The sequence below is a fragment of the Parambassis ranga genome, chromosome 5 (genome assembly GCF_900634625.1).
Source record: "Parambassis ranga chromosome 5, fParRan2.1, whole genome shotgun sequence".
Lineage (NCBI taxonomy): Eukaryota > Metazoa > Chordata > Actinopteri > Ambassidae > Parambassis > Parambassis ranga.
In genome coordinates this window covers 17,292,948-17,311,033 of record NC_041026.1, presented here as the reverse complement: position 1 = coordinate 17,311,033, position 18,086 = coordinate 17,292,948, and the positions used below count along the sequence as shown (strand labels likewise).

The following is an 18,086-nucleotide window of genomic DNA, read 5'->3' as shown; positions in this document are numbered from 1 at the left end:
GAGAGGGAGAGAGGTGTCCTCCTCTGGGTCCTAGCGCAGATTCGTTCAACTTCCTCTCTGGGGACAAATTAGTGGTGTAAAGACAGGCCTGACTTAAATAAAGTGACCGTTTGAGCAGACCTCAGGGGTTCAGGAAGGTTGTTCCACAGATGAGGGGCAAAATAACTGAATCCTGCTTCACTCTGTTTGGTCCTGACCCTGGGTACACACAGTAGGCCTGTCCCTGATGATCTCAGGCGTCTGGATGGTTCATAGGGAACCAATAAGTCCAGGATGCATTAATAATAAAATGAAAGCGCTTCACACACAACCAGGTGTTCACCTTCATATTACAGCAGGGTCAGTGGTCAGAGAAGAAGTGGGAGGTTTGATGAAGAGGGAAGTTTGGTGCTTTCTTCCCCTTGCTGTGCAGGGAGAAGACTCTTTTTGTGCATCATATTATGTCACCTTCATACCAGCATCTGATAATTTCCTGAAGTATGATTAAAAATGTTCATGGCTCGTCCTGCAGCCTGGTAATGTCAGGTTAAGGCACTCATAAACAGGATCAATGAGTTGCTAATTTTGAGCAATAATAATAAACTACATGGATGATAGATGTAAGTGCACGCACACACACACACACACACACACAAACACACACACACAGGGTCTTCAGAATCTTTACACAATAACAAAGACTGGATAATGTGTTTTTCCATTTTAATGCATTTGTCTTGCGTTGCATCACAACAGCTTCATGTTGTATTTGAACATGTTGGTTAAACACTGGTTGGAGCTCTTCCCTTCGATCTCTGTGCAGGTTTGAACTGGTCTGATCTTCCCGCTTAAACACCTTGACTGGAGGAGACAGACGCCCAGAAAACTGCAGACAAACCTGTTCTCGTGCTGTTTGGATTAACCTCAGGGTTTCAGCCGACAGCCGCACACAGTGAGGCTCTGTGTGGTGACATTTAAAGAGTGTTTTCATGCTCAGGAAGTTCAGCTGTGTGTTATAAAACATGATCAAAACTGTACAAAATATACCATTACATTCTCACAATTGTATAATATTCAGACCTGTCTATATTATACATAATCTCTTTTATAACCAACATTTGCCTGGATTAATCTATATATTACACATGGGAAGACAGTTGATCCCTTTAATACAACACTGAGGAATAGAGAAATTTATCATTTAGGATTGTCTCATGTGCTACAAACTGCTGTTTATATAAAAAAAAAGAATGTAATGTTAAAATGGAATTAACTCATTGACAATTTATTCTGGATAGTTCAGTTATGTATGAAGGTCTTCTTAGCGTTAATATGGATATGTTTCTATACAGTGAAAATATCATAATGACTTGTTTTTATACATTAATCATAATTCTTCATTTACATACACCAACATGTTAAAACAGTGCTACTGAATAAATAATAGTAGATGTCAGTGCTGTGAGATCATGTGAGACCTGATAAGGCATCAGAGAAATTAGGTTAAAATGAATCTTCTTTCACCTCAGAGGAACGCACAGGATATGAAGTGAAATACACCTTTAAGACAACTCCCAGTGCCACTTCAGTACTATCACACAGTCATAATGTAAACAGTGGTTAGATCTCAATGGCAGAGGCTGCTTCAGACGTTGGTGATTTCCACGCTCTTGAAGGTGTGCATGGGGCTGCCTTTGGCCCGGGGAATGGCCTGAACTCTGGCCTCTCTAGGCAGAGAGCCGCAGCTGCCGTGAAAGCCCAGAGCTCGCTCCACAGACTGGCTGTTTGCACGCAGCCTCAGAGGACTCTGTGCAGATCAAAAGGCAGAAAGCAGAATGTGGAATTTATTTTCAGGCTTTGAATTCAATATGAGACACCGACATGTTCATTAAAAGAAAAGAGCATGTTTTATTCTCAACATGATCTGCTGGCATAAAAGCATTAACTCCCTCTGAGGCTCTGTGATGTGCTTCACTATCACTGCTCATTATTTGTTCATAGTGATTTATAAAATACAGTAATAGTGTGTGGATTTAGTGGCACCTAGTGGTGGCGGTCCAATACATTTTAATGATAAAGCACCTCACATTTAAAAAAAAGGTTAAGGTTACACAAAAAAACATTTATATTTATTTTTTTATGCCAAATCCACAATCGAGATTTAAATTAAAACTCAACACTGGGTGGTGTCGGCCAATACATTCATAGGGTCCATTCTTATTTTTAAAAAAGGCACGACTAATAGAAAACATTAACAGTTTGCCTTGAAAACAACATTTCTTTGGGTACTTGGTTGTTCCAAGGGCTCTGGAAAACTTGCCATGGCTCTGCTGTGGGTTTGGCATGCCTCATTGTCTCCCTATGTAAGTGCACACTGACTCCATGATCATGAGTTCTGTGGGAGCTCTATAGCAGGAAATGTGTTTTATTTGCTGTGTGTTCATCCTGCAGTAGAATGAAAATGTCTCCCCGCTGGATTCTAAATATCTAAAGCTCCTTGTACAGCACTTGTACTGCAGGCTCGGACATTTACAATAAAATGATACCTTTCTTCTCATTGACACCCTCTCATCAGTAAAGCGGTTAACAGCCACAGGCGAAGACAAACCAACAACTTCAGTGGCCTGCTCTGCATTACTGTAAACCAAAAGCATTGGAGGTTATTCTACATGCAGGAACTTGTTTTGTTTGTTTGTGCAGAAACAGTAACAAGAGAAGGCATATTCTAAAATCATAACACAAATTTGGATGCATACCTGAGAGGGACAGCCAGGGCTTTCATCTCTTCATACAGGTGCCGGTGCAGCATGTGTTTGTTGCTGGGGATCCCCAGAGCTTTGGCCATGGCGTCTGTGTCAAAGGACTGGTCCAGAGCTATGACTGCTCCATGAATCCCTTTACCCTGAAGGTTATCTGCAAACTCCTGAAGAGCAGGACACAGCAGTCATACAGCGGTGCAGTGAGTTCTTTAGCTCTGTAGATCAGGATTTAACTGCGGCCATGTAAAAACCTTTGAAACCAGAAACAGTTTAATGTCTCCCAAAGCACAGTGTTAGCTACTAAATGCCAGCAAACCCTGAAAACCAAAGGCAAAATATGACTCATTGTGATTGTAGACCCAGAAAAAACACTCATGTTGTGTGGTCTTGTTCCCACTCCTGTTTTTCTTCTGTGAGCCATCAAACCAACAAAGCTATCATTATTTTTCAGGGACTCCTTAAAAGTCATACTTTGTGGTATCTGGTTTCAGTCTGGCACAGAAACCTCCAGTGCAAAAGGGAATTCCCTGAGCTGACCACCCCACCCACCTTGAGGTCTATGTCCCTGATCCACTTCATCACTCTGTGGCATGTCCAAACAATGGGGTCCCGGTTCTGCTGCTCACATTTTGTCCGTCGTGCCTGCAGGGCCTTTTAAAAACACAACACAGATAAGAGTGTTAGCACTAATGTGATACCAGCCAATGAAAACAGACAGAAAGAGAGAGAGAGGGGGTCCGGCTGAGATAATGCAGCCCCATAAGCTTCTGTGTGCTTCAAGCTGCAGTAGATAATAATAGAAATCACATGATGGGGTGTCAGCGTACCTCAGAAATCTGACATATGTGATTTATGATCTGACCTCTTTATCAAAGCCGAGCATCTGCAGGAGCTGGATGGCCAGAAGTAGACTGGTCTGGTGGAACTGGTCGCTGATGTTGAGGAATCTCTCCAAGTCTCTGCGGCTAAGAGAGTTCAGCACTCGTCCATCCACTAAGTGTGCCTGGAAGGTTTGGGAGTACTGAGGTAGCCCCACGTCACTCAGCCAGGATGTTGAGACCCAGTGATGGTCCATCTCAGAGGCTTTGGATAATCTAGATGAGGAGCAGAGACCAAAAGACATCTCAAGTATAATCAGCAAAGTAAAAGCATTACCGATGTGTTCATGTGACCGTTTTACTGCACCTATTTGGTATTAATTTGTGGAGTTGTATTTGTAACCAAATCTTCTGTTTAATTACTCTACTTACTGTAAATAGCAATTCTAAGGTACTTGGGATTTTATGTGACTTTCTTTTTACCTATATAGTACATTTATCTGACAGCTGTGTTTGCAGCAGATTAGTACTCAGTACTCAGCCTAAATCCTTTAATTATTATAGATCTGACTATAATAGTAAAATCAGCTGGATCACAGACGCCCTTACCAACATACAACACTATGATTAAGTAAAGTAGTACAGTATGTATGTCATATTTGTAACAGGCCACTATTGACATTTGAAAAGCTCAGATATATTTTAATATATATTTTATGTTTTAATATAGATTTATCTGGCCAAATTAAAGGAGAATAATAATACAAATCTGGGCTATGATAACAGTACAGAGTACCTTTATATTTTAGCTGCTAAAACACTATATAACTGTGGCTTCAGTCAGACAAGAGATCCTTCATCTTAAACCATTGACTATAACTGCTGAAAGATGACTAAAGCTGCTAAATATTGTATGTATAATATTTTATTCTACATTATGATGGGGGAAAATGTCTGACTACATTTCCTGAATAACTGCTTTTTGCTCATTGTTTTATTAACTGTAACTTACCCCTGCTCCCCTTCAGCTCTCCTGTAGTCCTCAATAGCCAGTCGTACTTTCCTGCGATGAATTGGGTTACTGATACCCAGCCCCAGCTCTAAATCCTCATCTGTCAGGCCCAGCAGCACCTAACAGCAGGAAAAAAACAGTTCTTTGTCAAACAAGAAGAGCACCTGAGCTTTCCCAGGCATCACATAAAGCAAGCAAACAAACAAACAAACAAAATGCACAAAAGACTAACCTTTCCGCTTTTGACGTTTTCAGAGCAGGCTCGGATGTACATGGGCATTCCCATGACAACCTCCATCCAGGCCTGGACTGCACCTGCCCTCCACAGTGACATGCATGTAGTGCGAGTGAACTCCGCCTGCTGGAGACGGTCCAGCTGCTCCTCTCCATCAGACAGGCTTTGCTGTGTGAGGCTGTCAGAGTCTGGATTGGTCAGGAGAAGTTATGGTGTGGCATACAGGAGAGGTTCAGGGTCAGAGGCAAAAAATGAACACATTCACTATATCTTTATTCTTCCTGTGCATAAACTATGATCAAATCAGACCACTAGAGGGTGCCAGAATATTTCACTGGAGATGAGTGTGCAGTACGTTGAAGTAGGAGGGTCAAAGTCAATCAAAACTACATCTGAGTGCATCGAAATCTCAAATTGTGCTCTACATACAAACCTTTCATTCATTACATGAGCAGTGTCTTAAAAGTTCAATGTTTAGTAAAGTAGTAGTAACAATCCGATGATCATGAGGAGACTTAAGACCATTAGGATAATGTATAAGAGACACAGGGATTATTCATAAAACATCATGCTTCTGCCCATCTCAAAAGAACAGGAAACACTGATTCAAACTGAACCGACGAATCCAGAGTGTTTATCTGATTCGTCTCCACATGCTGACAAAAAATGTGCATGCAAATTCCACCATCTTTCTATAAGGAGTTAAAAAAAATCACACAGTATTTTCCAATGGACATGAGTGATATGAATAATCCCCCAGAGTACAGAAACAGACAGCTGGTAGTCACAGATGAGGAGTTACTCACTGGCAGGAGAGAGTTGCCATTAGAAATGGCAGGAGGAGAGGTAGAGACATGTTAGACTGGGACACAAGAACAAGATTACTCATGGAACAGAAAACTGCCACATTGGATGAGTTCAGTTACTAGTTTTATTTTTAAAATAAGATTTCATTTCAATTATAGTTCATATTGGAAAATGCTAAAACCTCCTCAACATCTGGCTGCCACAGCTGCAGCAGATAAATATTTGAAGTTACCTCTTTGTTTTTGTCTCATTTTTAAATAAAATACTTTGATAGATTTCATCTTTTATGCAACATTTTCTAAATTACAAAGCAATTAACAGAGATTTCTTAGAGCCACATTTGCAAGAAAATGAGGAGGAATTTTACACAAAGCCAAAACATAAAAGTAATCAAAATAAAAAGTGGGAACCATGCATTCATAATGCAGGGAAAGATAAAAAGAAAAAGAAAAAAAAGGAAAAAGGGGTAAACACAGGAGATTATTAATTTGACTGGCAATGAATGGTCGTCTAACCGAAGCGACACAGAGGGATCATGCATGTTTTTAATGCACATTCCTTTGTCTCATGTTGGCACATGTTAGGTAGCTTTGAGTCAGACATAAACAAGGTTACGAGGCTAGTGCTAACAGTGACAGAATGATAGAGTTTGTTTTTTTAAAGATGAGTGTTAAACCGTTGGCACTTGCACGTGGTTCTGACAGCAGATGAATATGAATCTTAAGTTCGTGTCATCACATATAGATATTAAAACTGACTCCTGTTAGCTAATCTTCTTGTTACAGTAACTAAGATGATGAAGGAGACCTCCTGCTGCCCAAACTGTAAGCCAGTATTTATATGAACGTGATGTAACAGCGATACCTCTGATATAAAGTGTAATTTTTCGCAATTTTTGCCATTAAATCTAAAAAAAAATGATTGATATCCAAGCTCATTTCCTCTCTCTCATAATAAAAGATGGCTCTGAAAGTTTAAAAATAAGAATAAAAATGTTGCAAAGCATGATAAAAGCAACATTAAAGTTAAAAAAATCCAAATGACATTTACAGTAAAACACTAGTTTCACAATAGTTTCTATTTACATATCAACAGCAGTCCTTCAAGTCTCCAGTTATAAAAAAACATAAAACATAAAGACAGATAATACAGCATAAACAGGTCTACACAGAATAATAACCCTATATATATATTTATATGCATGTAAACATATATACATATGCATACATGTACAACTATAAATATATATGTAATTTACAAACATACAATTTCAGGGTAATATACTGTACATTTATGGGGGAAAGCAGTCTCTTTCAGGGCATTCATCTCCTTCCTTTGCTCCAGACAATCCCACAAACAGAACAGTCTACACACGCAGTTAAAGCCTGATGGATATCCACACAAATTAAACACACGCACACACACACACACACACACACGCATGCTCAGCATCACCAGTCGGCATCCTCCTCTATGTAATAATCAGGGGTAGCTGTACCATCAAACAAGCCGGGGTCCAGTGACTTTCGCTGTTTGCCCCGAGCGAACACCCGTGATAGGGATCCCAGAGTCATCTTCTCCTTCTTCTTCTTACGCTTCTGGTCCTCTAGATCCTCCATGGACTGAACAGGAAGAGGACACAGAGAGCTGACGTTAGTCCACCATTTTATGATGACTTTGTATTTATTGTAGAGATAAAGAGAGCTGTCAGTCATTAAGCAAACTATAGAAAACTTCCTTAAACTTCACCACCAGCGCTAAGCAGGCAGGCTGCACCCATCAGGCTGACAGGACAGAGGAACCAGACACACACAGGAGTAGACAAAGGGGGGCAGAGGGGTTTGTGGATGGTGTGATTACTTGGTCGAGGGGGTCAGGCAGCTCTTACATTGCAGAGGGAGTGCGTCCGGTGTCGAGGCGAGTTGATGTCACTTGGTGTGGACGAGCGGTCCCCATCAGCTGCAGAGGCGTCAGAGATCACAGAGGGCTGGCGGGAGTGGCAGGGGCTGATCCTGACCACAGCTGAAGGTGTCACACATGTTGAAAATTCCCAAAGTTAGCATGAAAAAACCTCCAAGCTTTGTTAGTATGCCGAGTCAGTTAAAGCAACACCAAGCAGAGACTGCAGTGCAGAGCGGGTCACAGAAAGCCTACCCTGTCTGTCCGTGGCGTGTCCGTGGTAGAGCGTCTGTTGGCTCTGGCGGATGGCGGCTGTCAGAGGCAGGTCGGCCTGCATCACCCACTCCTGGCTGCCGTTCACCACGGGCTCTGTTGGCATGGCCAGGGAGTGCCGTTTAGGTACGTCTTTTGTCAAAGTGGCCAGAGACTGTTTTGCCTGTGAAATATAAGAAGAGCTGAGCATGAGCAAAAAGTTAATGTTAAATGAATATGAGTTAACTTTGTTATAAAGTCAGACCGTGCTGGTATACATGGATGCATACATTTACTGGGATTTACTGATCTTGTTTAGCTGTGCTATAAATTCATTAAGGGGACCAAATGAGTAGGAGCAAAAAGAAATGTGGTCACAGAACTACAATCCATGGTGCAGCTTCAGAATAAAGGTCTGTTGGTCTGTTCTTGTTTCTGTAAAGGGAACATTTGGAGGTTTGAGGTGATGTTTAAGATTAAGAATACCTTTATTAGTCCCACAATGGGGAAATTGCGTTTTGATTTCCTCCATTGCACTTTTACATTTTTTAACCACCAGAAAATGTGTAGGGTTATGGAGTCCTGCCTGAACAACAGCTCATGGAAACATGAGTGTTTCATGGACCTTGTGAAACGATTAGGTATGGCACTGTGGATGAACATAGCTATTACCTGTTAATAGGTGACACAGGCTTAGATTAAAGAGCTGCAGCAAGGTAAGGTATTTGAAAAATGATTGTTTCCTGTCTTCAAATTTGCAAGTTTAGAAGAAGAAGAAGGAGAAAAGTCTAGGTAGATTTTTTTGTGGCTGGCTTGTTTGACAGTGATGCAGCTCCAGCACTGATGTGCCAACAAATCTGATCTGTGATGCAGCTTGATGTGAGGATCTGTGGGTGGCTGTGACTTGCTGAGAGAGGAGAGATTAATGACACGCAGCCTGATGGCTGTACCTGGGAGGGACCGCCACAACAACGCAGACAAAAAAAAGGCATGGAATTCTTCCTCAGCCCAGAAAAAGACTTTGAAAGAGGATGAGGATGCGCCGCAGAGCGGCTTATACTGCATGTGTTTGAAGTGATACGAATACACAACCCACAACTGGTTGCCACACATAATGATGTTTAGGTGACAGCTTTGCGACTACGTGTGCAGGGTGACTCACCATGGTGAGCTCGGCCTCCAGTTCTTTAATCCTGTTCTCCTTCATGTCCATCTGAGAACGCAGGATGTTGGCCTGTTCCATGGATTCTTTGGTCTGCCTCCTCAGGTCCCACTTCTCCCGCTCCAGCATGTCCTTTTCCTTCGCCAGAGCTTTCACTGCATCCTCACTCTCCTGCAGATATCAGACACACAGTCACACCAAACCCACTTTGACATTGTCAACAGGTATGAATGGTTGACATATATTTGCATTAATTAAGACGTAAACATGTCCATAAACCTGTGCACTTAATACTTTGTTAAACCATGTTTCCTGTTTAAAAATGCCTTTTTTAGTGCTGACATTTCTTCACACCAATCAACACATACATGTCTGCAAAAACAGATACGTTGACCACATATGTTACCTTTCGGTGTTGGTCATAGTTGCGTATGAATTCTCGCAGCTGCTCCTCTCTGCTCTCCAGTGTTGTGTACAGCTGTTGCATCTGACTCACCAGGTCTGATTTCTCTCCTTTTAGGCGCTTACGGTCAGCTTTCATAGCTGCAACACACACACACAGTCACAAACTGAGCAGCACAAATCTGATCCTAAAAGCCATTTATGCTGTCAGAATATGTCTGTGAATTCTAAACGTGCTGTTGTAATTGCATCAGGGAGCCACTAGGTGACACTGTGTCTTCTGTTAATAAGCAGATATAGAGAGAGATAGACGAGATATAGCCCAGAAAAAAATGATGTAATCGTCACTGTTGCACTTATTCATTCATACAATAAAGTGTCTCAGCTGGCACAGAGAGATTCTGTTGGCTCAATCTCAAGGGAAAAAAAAGAATTGGATCTGATTTTGTTTCAGCTTTCTTCTCCTCTAAGAGACAACAGCATTGATGTGATGTAACTGGTCAGGTTGTACGCAGGCAGAGCTTATAATGATTCTCTCCTGAGAGTCGTCAGAACTCCACAGAGGAGGCAAGACTGGAACCTGTACTTTCCACAACTGCACACATGTGTCACGCAGGAAGCATCGCTGTTGTCAGCGTCTTCATATTTTACACTCCACATTTAAACCTGTTCGGCGACAGTTTACAGGCTTCAGTTAACCAACTGTGACTCTCCGTACTGAGCAGTGGACAGAACCATGCAAACCAGCAATAGTAAACTAAAAAACCTACATGTTTTTACATTTCCTCGTATTTTAGTAGCAGTTTGGCACCTTGCAGGTTTTGCTTAATGATTTTAAAGATACATACATGACATTAATTATTTCACTTATTTCAGTGTGAAGCTTCTAATCATGATTGATGGATGTTAATTAAAATGAAGTGAATCTGGAGCTGGATCTCTGGCAGCTGTTCAGGGGTGACGCCCACCTAAAAATGTGTGTGTGTGTGTGTGTGTAGAGAGAGTTATGATCTGTTTACCATCATTTAACAGGCACCACACTGTTATTTTAGGTGGAAGTTATGTTAGTGGGGATGAAAAGATTTGTAATGAAATGATGTATTTGCTATTGTATGCGTTTTTAGACAATTATTTTACCTTTTGCTCACTATAAATAGGTTCAGAAACAAATAATGTACAATGTTCATTATAAAACACCTTTGTATGGTGATGCTGAAAGATTTCTGGTTTTGTTATTAGATGACCCTGATGCATATTGACAGTTTTTCTCTGGTGGTCAAATTTCATGCTTGATGTGACTTTAAAACCTCCAGCTGGAAGCTTGGACAGCTGTATTTGCAGTTATATCTGAGCTGTTGGGGTTCTGATGGATTAGGAGAGACGACAAGACGTCTGTGTTAGCTCCTGACCTTGTAAGGCCTCCTTGGCACGGTCCAGCTCCTGCTCCTTGTCGCTCAGCTGCACACGGAGCTCGGTGGCAGAGAGCATGTTGGCAGAGCAACCTCCCTGGGACTCCTCCAGGTCCTTAGTCAACATGTCCTTCATTTGCCTCAGCAAGTGGACCTCCTCTTGAAGTTGGACCACCTCTTCACGCAACAGCACTGTGGGAGAAAAGAGTTTGAGAATTTGGAGTATGCTGAGGTGGAATGTGGAAGCTGAGAGAGCAGGGCTGTGGGAAAGAAGAGGAAGGGGGTAAAAGGGGGGGACTCAAGAAAGACCAAAAACCAGTATGGAAGCAAAATAAGCAGCAAGAAGTGAATTATAATATTAAACAGCTGAAATTAATGAAAAAGGGTTGGACTCTGCAGCACACAATAACATACATCAACCCCCCCTCAACAAACACAGAGCTCTCCCCTTCAGCTGTGGCCACAGGTGTTTTAGAAAGTAGTCAAATGCTGAATGGCAGACTCGGGAATGGAACCGGCCATGGCAGTGGATCAGACAGAGATGGCATTCTGATGACACTTAATACATTTATAAGCAACCCGCTCTCGTGCTGCTGCGCTCGTCGCTGCTGTGTTTTCTATCTGCTGTGCAATGCCTCCCAGCCCTCGGGGAAAACATGCAAGCAAACAGGAGCAGGAAGCTCAGTGGAGGACACACTGAACTGAGTGAGTGAACTCACTGGAAATAGCTGGTGGACACATTCGCAGAGCCGGAGGACAGAGAAAGTCTGGTGAAGAAAACCGATAGAAAGAGTGTCATGATGATTTATATCACGACCATGAGGGTAGAAGGTCTGTTCCAGAAGAGAGCTCACTTTTCATTAGAGCAAAAGACAAATGAAAATATACAGTCTGCCAAAACATCAGAGTGAACTCTGCAAAGCTCAATGATATATCTATAATCCTACAAAATATATAATTCACTACACTCATTTGAATCATGGGGGGGGGGGGGGGGGGGGGGGTCATCAGTCATGCTTAACACAAATATTATCTTTGTAAATAAAAAATACTAAACAGCTAAATAAAAATACAGTATTGCTGTGCAGAAACTGCAACAGAGTTTACATGCAAGGCTAATCTGTAAAGAGCCGCGCCCGCACAGACTACAGACCACAATTGTACAACATTTCATTATCGCTATACAGTGAGGCAGCTGCAAATGTTAACTGTAGAACATTCCTTTAATTTTATGCAGATTCATATAAGACTTTGTGTCAAACTATGTAAAAGTCAAGAGGAAGTGAAAATGCAAAGAAGGAGAGAAGGTGTCTGCAGGCCTGCAGCCAGATGTTGTGGGGCTGCAGCAGCTCCGATAAGAGAGGAAGGGACAGTCCATCGGTCTCTGTCAGTGCAGGACTATGGAAACACAGCAGGCAGCTCTGTGCTGCATGTGACAAAAAAGAGTTTGTTTCCCAGAGAGAGCAATCTTTCACGGCCTTCTTGCAGCTTTTTAAAGCCGCTTATTCATCTGTTTACAAACCTACAGGCTCTCCTGTTTTTGTTGCTGCAACCCCAGCTGCTATGAGGTTGGACGGGAGCTGTACATTTTCTAAGGTGCTTTGTTGTGTTCGGCTTAATCCTCAACTCTAAACAGGCTGCTTAATTTATCCTCTGCTCTTGCTGTGATGTGAAGGTTGATCTGCTCTTGTCATTAGCTCTACATTTAGAAAGCGCAGCAGGTTTAGCAAAGATTTGTGCTCTTCACAGGACTGTAATTCTTAAATGAGCCAACCTGAACCAAGCACTATTTCAACAGCTTATTATTAGACATCAACATAATACGTTTTGTGCTGTAAATCGATTGCAAAGTCTGTGTGTGCTTGTGTGTGTGTGTGAATTGAGTCCTGAGGGGTGTATATGGTAGACTTAGTGAGAAATGTGCATAACTTGCAGAAAAATCAATAACATAATTTTCACAAATCTAATTTTGCATTAATTTTAATTTTTATCCCCTCTATGCAACACACACACAAATTATACACAAACCGCCACACACACTGTTTCTATATATTTTTATCAGTTTGCCTGCTTAAAATGTGGTCAAGGACAAAAAAAAAAGAATCTATCTTCGAAAGATGCTCGTTTCTAATATCGGAGAGAAGGAACAGAATCAGTGATTCTGACTGAAAGGTGCTGACAGAGACGAGCCATCTAGCGTCTGTATCTGCAGATAATTTACCTCCACACGTGCCACTTCATGCGCTCCAAAAAAGCAATTTAAATTGACAGGAGTCATATAAACTGTACAAGGCAGCATATGCTGTGAGCCTTGAGTGGATGTGCAGTGAGCACGGCCTAGCTGTTAGAGTCCTTCCAGATAAGAAGAGAAACCCACTCTTCCTCCTACTCAGCAGTCGTCCATTCAATGAACTTCTCATCCAAACCTCCCATTAATGTGTCCATCAAAAGCAGTCAGGAGCAGGTCACTGCCGCTCCCGTCTTGCATTTGCAGTGCAGAGCTGTCAAAAGCCAGTGCACACACAGGCGTACACACACACGTGCACTGGCGAGATGCACACACCTGCAGCTGAGGACAGAGATGACCGGTATATAGGCAGAAAGCACCATTAAGGTGGAGTGGGGGTTAGAAATGTGTTGATTGGGAGTCAAAGACCTGAACTAGTCTCCTGTGAACCATCTGCAGGATTAAAGTGCTTCTATTTATATACATGAATGATCAAAGTTGTTTAATGCACACTGTGTTGGAATACTGAGCCTGGATGAGAAAGTACATTTAAAGTGAGTACTCCCATTCGGGTTTAAATGCAGTTTCTGACTAACAAGTCTCAGTGTGTGAAAATTGGACTCTTGATTCATGACTAGCTTCCATCTTTAAACAATAACTGTACTGCCAGACAATTTTACAGCAAGTGAACAACTGACAAAGCTCTGCAGGCTTATTTTGACTGAACCAGAGGAATGAGTGATATTTTTCTGTATATACATATAATCTATATAATATCATCAAAATACAGCAGGTGACTCTTTTCTCTGTGGCATAGCTATTAAGTGGCAAATAGTTCATCAACAACAGCTCTTTCCATTAACATGGTCCAAGAATAATAAAATGAAAAGTCTGTGAATTATCATGAATTATTGGAAAAATGTGTCTTTAAACAAAATTTGCTGTGTAAACATAATCTTTTCAGGACACATACACCCTAACCAGGAACAAATGGGTTTGCCTGCAAAAAGCAGCGACCTCAGGAGCTGACAAACAAATTCCCGCCTTACACGGCGATGGTGGAGGTTTTAAAACAACTCCTCAGGAAGCCTACACAGCTGACATTACAGAAGGTTCACCAAACCTCATATATAGTCTCACAAGATCGTTTGTATAAAGGGTGAACTGTACCTTTAACAAGAGCATTTGTAGTAGATTAGTACATCTTGAAGCAAAACAGAGAATCTAATATGCCACACTGGAGAAGGGTGTCGAAAATCTCTGCAGCGACAGCAGCCAACTGTTCTGCCCCGAGGAGACAGGACGTGCATGGCTGTCAGCTTTCAGTCTCTCAGTTGGTACAGTGTTACCACTCAGCTATTTCTGTACAAGACAAATGCAGGGACGGCAGTGCTGCCTGTTCCTGTCCTCTCATCTCTCAGGTAACTCATAACTGGATAACAAGGTCATACAGCTTTGTACATCTTCACTACAGTATGCAGTGCTAACTGAGTGTTCACAATCTGAACACTCATTTTAAAAAAATGACATAAATGTTTGAAATTTCAACTGTAACAACATAACAACATGTTTGGCATGCAGAGCTGTTAAATGACAAAGAGTTGAGGGCTACCCAGTCTGGTCGAACAGCTTCTGCTTCACTGGAACAAGCCTGTTAGCAAGACACCGCTGCTCTATGCAGAACAGGAACACCATATTCTTATAAGAACTTCAGGAACTTCAGTGAACTGTATTACAACCAAATAAACTACAAAACACTGTGTTTTTATTCTGAAGGATTAGTTCTGAATGTTATAATAACCTGCCAACATGTTTAAATACAGCAGTAGAATCAGTTTGCACGATTATTAGGAAACATACCCCAGAGGGGTTTATTTTAAGACCTCATGTTGTTTTTTTCTTTCACACTGTACAAGTGTACAGCTTTAATACGCTGTCTGTTATACAGGTGTGTATGTGAGGGGGGCATTCAGGGGAACTGGAGCTAACGGATGACAACAGTAATGGCTTCTTACAGAAAGAGCAAAGAGGTGTTCTGCTGTAGCATTGCAGGGGTTTCACGTAATGTACACAGACTTCCCAGCAACACCGCACACATTTCTACACAGCACCAACAGCCAAATAATTCAACAGAAGAATACCTGTATCAAAGCTGTACCAGAGGAATAAAAACAGCAATGGAACAAAGCCTTTTCTGATATGAGTAGAGCTGTTCCAAACAAAAGAACTCTTTAAAATGTCTTATTAATGAGCTTCTTTCACAATCTTCTCTTGCTGACTTGGACCAAAACAATAAAAGTGTCAAAAACTTGTTTCACAAGACGGCAGCATGCTCAGAGGCATCCTGCAAAATGAGACACATTACGTAAGTGTGTAAATCCAACGCAGGTGAGCGTGTTGATTTAAGCCGTCAAACGCCCTCTCTCTCTCTGCTGACATGTTAGCTACATGATACGATGATCATGGACAGTCCAAATCCTGACTCTTCTTCCACTTATTACTGGTCAAAAGTACACACAAAGGTTAAAGCTGTTTAATTTCTGTTATTATTTCACAGACTTCAGCAGGATCACATAGGACAGGCACAGAGCCCCAGGCTGTCAGGAACCTCTGACAGTCTGGACTGCATGAACTCTCAGGCTGTTGTCAAGCAGCCTGCACTATTGTACGTGTTTCTACCAGAAACGTTCTTTCAGAGTTGTTTTCAGCACAATTTACTGTGGAGTATGTATAATCCAGATATGTCCTGAAAATATATTAGTGCTGATTAACCAAACTACAGAACACTGCAACACCAAGCATGCTGAATAGTGGGCCATTATTTTAAACGTGTGTCCCACCTTGTGTCTGCCCCGTGTTCCTTTAACATAGTTTAGGATGGTATATGTAGTCACAGTCAGTCATCACACCATTTATAATCTGAGTTATGTTCAACTTGAGTTAAACTTGAGCCAGCTGCCTGGGGATGTAACTATACCTTTTTTCCTGCACAGATGATTATGTAGTTTGGATGAACTTTGCCCATTCCAGATCAGTGCTTGTAAATAAAAAATAATTTAACCCATTGCCAGTTAAAAGCAATCTTAAGACTTTAAAAATGCACGTGTTTTGCCTGCATGTTTAATCAGCTTTGCATCATGTATTGCTCTCCAGTGACAGCTTTGCCTCATGCCAAACATGTCAATAAACTAAATAAGATTGATCAAAGTGAACATTAAATATTTCATTTTTCATTTCATTAAATAAACATTTATCCAATTGAGTGGATGATGAGGAGATGAAAAGCCAGTTAATTCCACTGCAGGCTCTGAAGCTGACATCATGACTGGGCAGGATGGGAGACGAACGGCAGAGGGAAAACAGACACTTTGGCCTCACATATGTCATATTGTCTTATCTGTTATGAGCATACACACATTATAATATTGAATAGTGTCTGTCTTGTTGCAGCTGGATTGTGTGTGTGTGTCAGATGGCTATTTGTGCACTGTATTATGTCAAGAGCATGTGTGTCTGCTGAGCTCTGGCCTCCACTAATTACAGTATAAAGATCAGTTGCGATTGCCATGGGAGAAGACAGCAGTGTACTTCAGCTCTAGATTAAAGTCATCAGGAAGGTATCACTGTTGACAGGCAGGAAGAATACAGCGTGGATGGACCGCAATAACTCTTGTATGTTATGCATCAACAATGAGTGTATCATAGGCTTCATCTTAATATCCTTATAGCTCTTCCTCATATGACACTCAGTCTGTCTCAATAATCTGAAGTCGATCTGACATTTGTGATACCGGTATCTGGACACACAGCTGAATGAAATTCTACCAATTATTTACTTAATTGTTCATTCAATTTACTCCAGTTTATCTTCAATTATTCACAAATAAATATTCCCACAAGGTTTACCTGTACTTTGAGTGTTATGCTAACAAACATGTTGGTTTAATCACACATTATTGTTGATATCAGGCTAATATTATTGTTTAGACCAGATCATTTTCCAGTCTCAAATGATCATATCCTTTCCTTAGTGCCTAAATGCACTCACACTGACACTAATACACTTTCTTCAGTTTCATGTAAGTATGCAGGACCATGCATCTGTGAGATTGGCTTCATTTATCAGTCAGAAAATTGACCTACCCTTAAACTGATGCACAGTGCCGGTAAGTGCACATCATATACAGAATAGAAGTATGCAACATGAGACACGTGCAAAATGAAGATGCCAAGCTGGCAAAAAGCAGATGCTTGTAAAACTAGTCCCAACTAGTGGGACAAGATTTATGATAAAAAAATGTCCACTCAAAGCTGTTCCTAAAGGAAAGCCAGAGAAATGCTGTTCAATGACTAATGAAAGAATCACAAACTATTCACTTCCAAAGCCAAACCTGACAGAAAAACAGAGGAAATAACACCATCACAAATAAAGACATTTATTCTATCAGGGGTTCCTGCTGAGTCTGAAATTGAGTGAAGGTAGGCTGCAGTGATTAGCAGCTTTTTTTAAACCATGAGCAGTACAATAAATCCAGGATCTCCATTGTTAATTTGTTAATTTGCATGGGAGAAACCGGTGTGGTAATGGAACAGATGCAGTTTAGAATGCGTGGGCTGTATAGAGTCAGATTTGACATGCTTAAGCCACAAATAGCATTTAAAACTCTGAACAGCATCTATTTCAAATACCAGGAGATCAGAAAGAACCCAGAACAAACAGCTGGCTCCTGATGCCTCAACACCCAGAGACCCCAAGCACTCTGTATATTGTATCCTCAGAATAACCTGCATGTAAGGGTCAGATTCATTTCCCACTCAGGGTATTCGCTCTATAATACATACGGGCATTCATAATGCATGCTGCTGCCTCTTAAACCTACCTGACCAGAGTATACACCACTTAATGCTAATACACTGTGCTGTATAGACTCTGAAGCTGCAGGCCAGTACACCCATAAAATGCATATATACAACATGTTGACCACTCTATCTTTTTATTTAACATGTTTGACATTGTGTCCTTGAGAAAAAAGGTAAATATGAATTGGTTAGTCAGGATAAATCCAGCAGTCTTCTGTGCTGTCTATATTTTACATTGCAGCATTATTGATGTGTCTATCTGTGG

General features: G+C 41.3%; 1 protein-coding gene across 4 annotated transcripts in view; it reads right to left on the bottom strand.

Annotated features, from left to right (window-relative positions):
- Positions 1 to 780: 780 nt before the first annotated feature.
- The window catches only part of kaznb (kazrin, periplakin interacting protein b), a 57,828-nt gene continuing 40,522 nt past the window's right edge, over positions 781 to 18,086 (bottom strand). For 2 of the 4 annotated variants that reach the window (XM_028407113.1, XM_028407114.1), the window contains 13 exons: positions 10,735 to 10,926; positions 9,330 to 9,466; positions 8,924 to 9,094; positions 7,765 to 7,945; positions 7,499 to 7,632; positions 7,109 to 7,232; positions 4,801 to 4,991; positions 4,569 to 4,687; positions 3,601 to 3,832; positions 3,288 to 3,389; positions 2,736 to 2,902; positions 2,526 to 2,616; positions 781 to 1,786 (listed from right to left, as the gene is read on the bottom strand). In XM_028407113.1, coding sequence (XP_028262914.1) covers positions 1,625 to 1,786; positions 2,526 to 2,616; positions 2,736 to 2,902; positions 3,288 to 3,389; positions 3,601 to 3,832; positions 4,569 to 4,687; positions 4,801 to 4,991; positions 7,109 to 7,232; positions 7,499 to 7,632; positions 7,765 to 7,945; positions 8,924 to 9,094; positions 9,330 to 9,466; positions 10,735 to 10,926 — 2,003 coding nt within the window. In that variant the 3' untranslated portion in view covers positions 781 to 1,624. Of the gene's footprint in view, positions 1,787 to 2,525; positions 2,617 to 2,735; positions 2,903 to 3,287; positions 3,390 to 3,600; positions 3,833 to 4,568; positions 4,688 to 4,800; positions 4,992 to 5,855; positions 7,233 to 7,498; positions 7,633 to 7,764; positions 7,946 to 8,923; positions 9,095 to 9,329; positions 9,467 to 10,734; positions 10,927 to 18,086 lie in introns of those variants that run through there. The other 2 variants (XM_028407116.1, XM_028407115.1) reach the window with 2 other exon arrangements.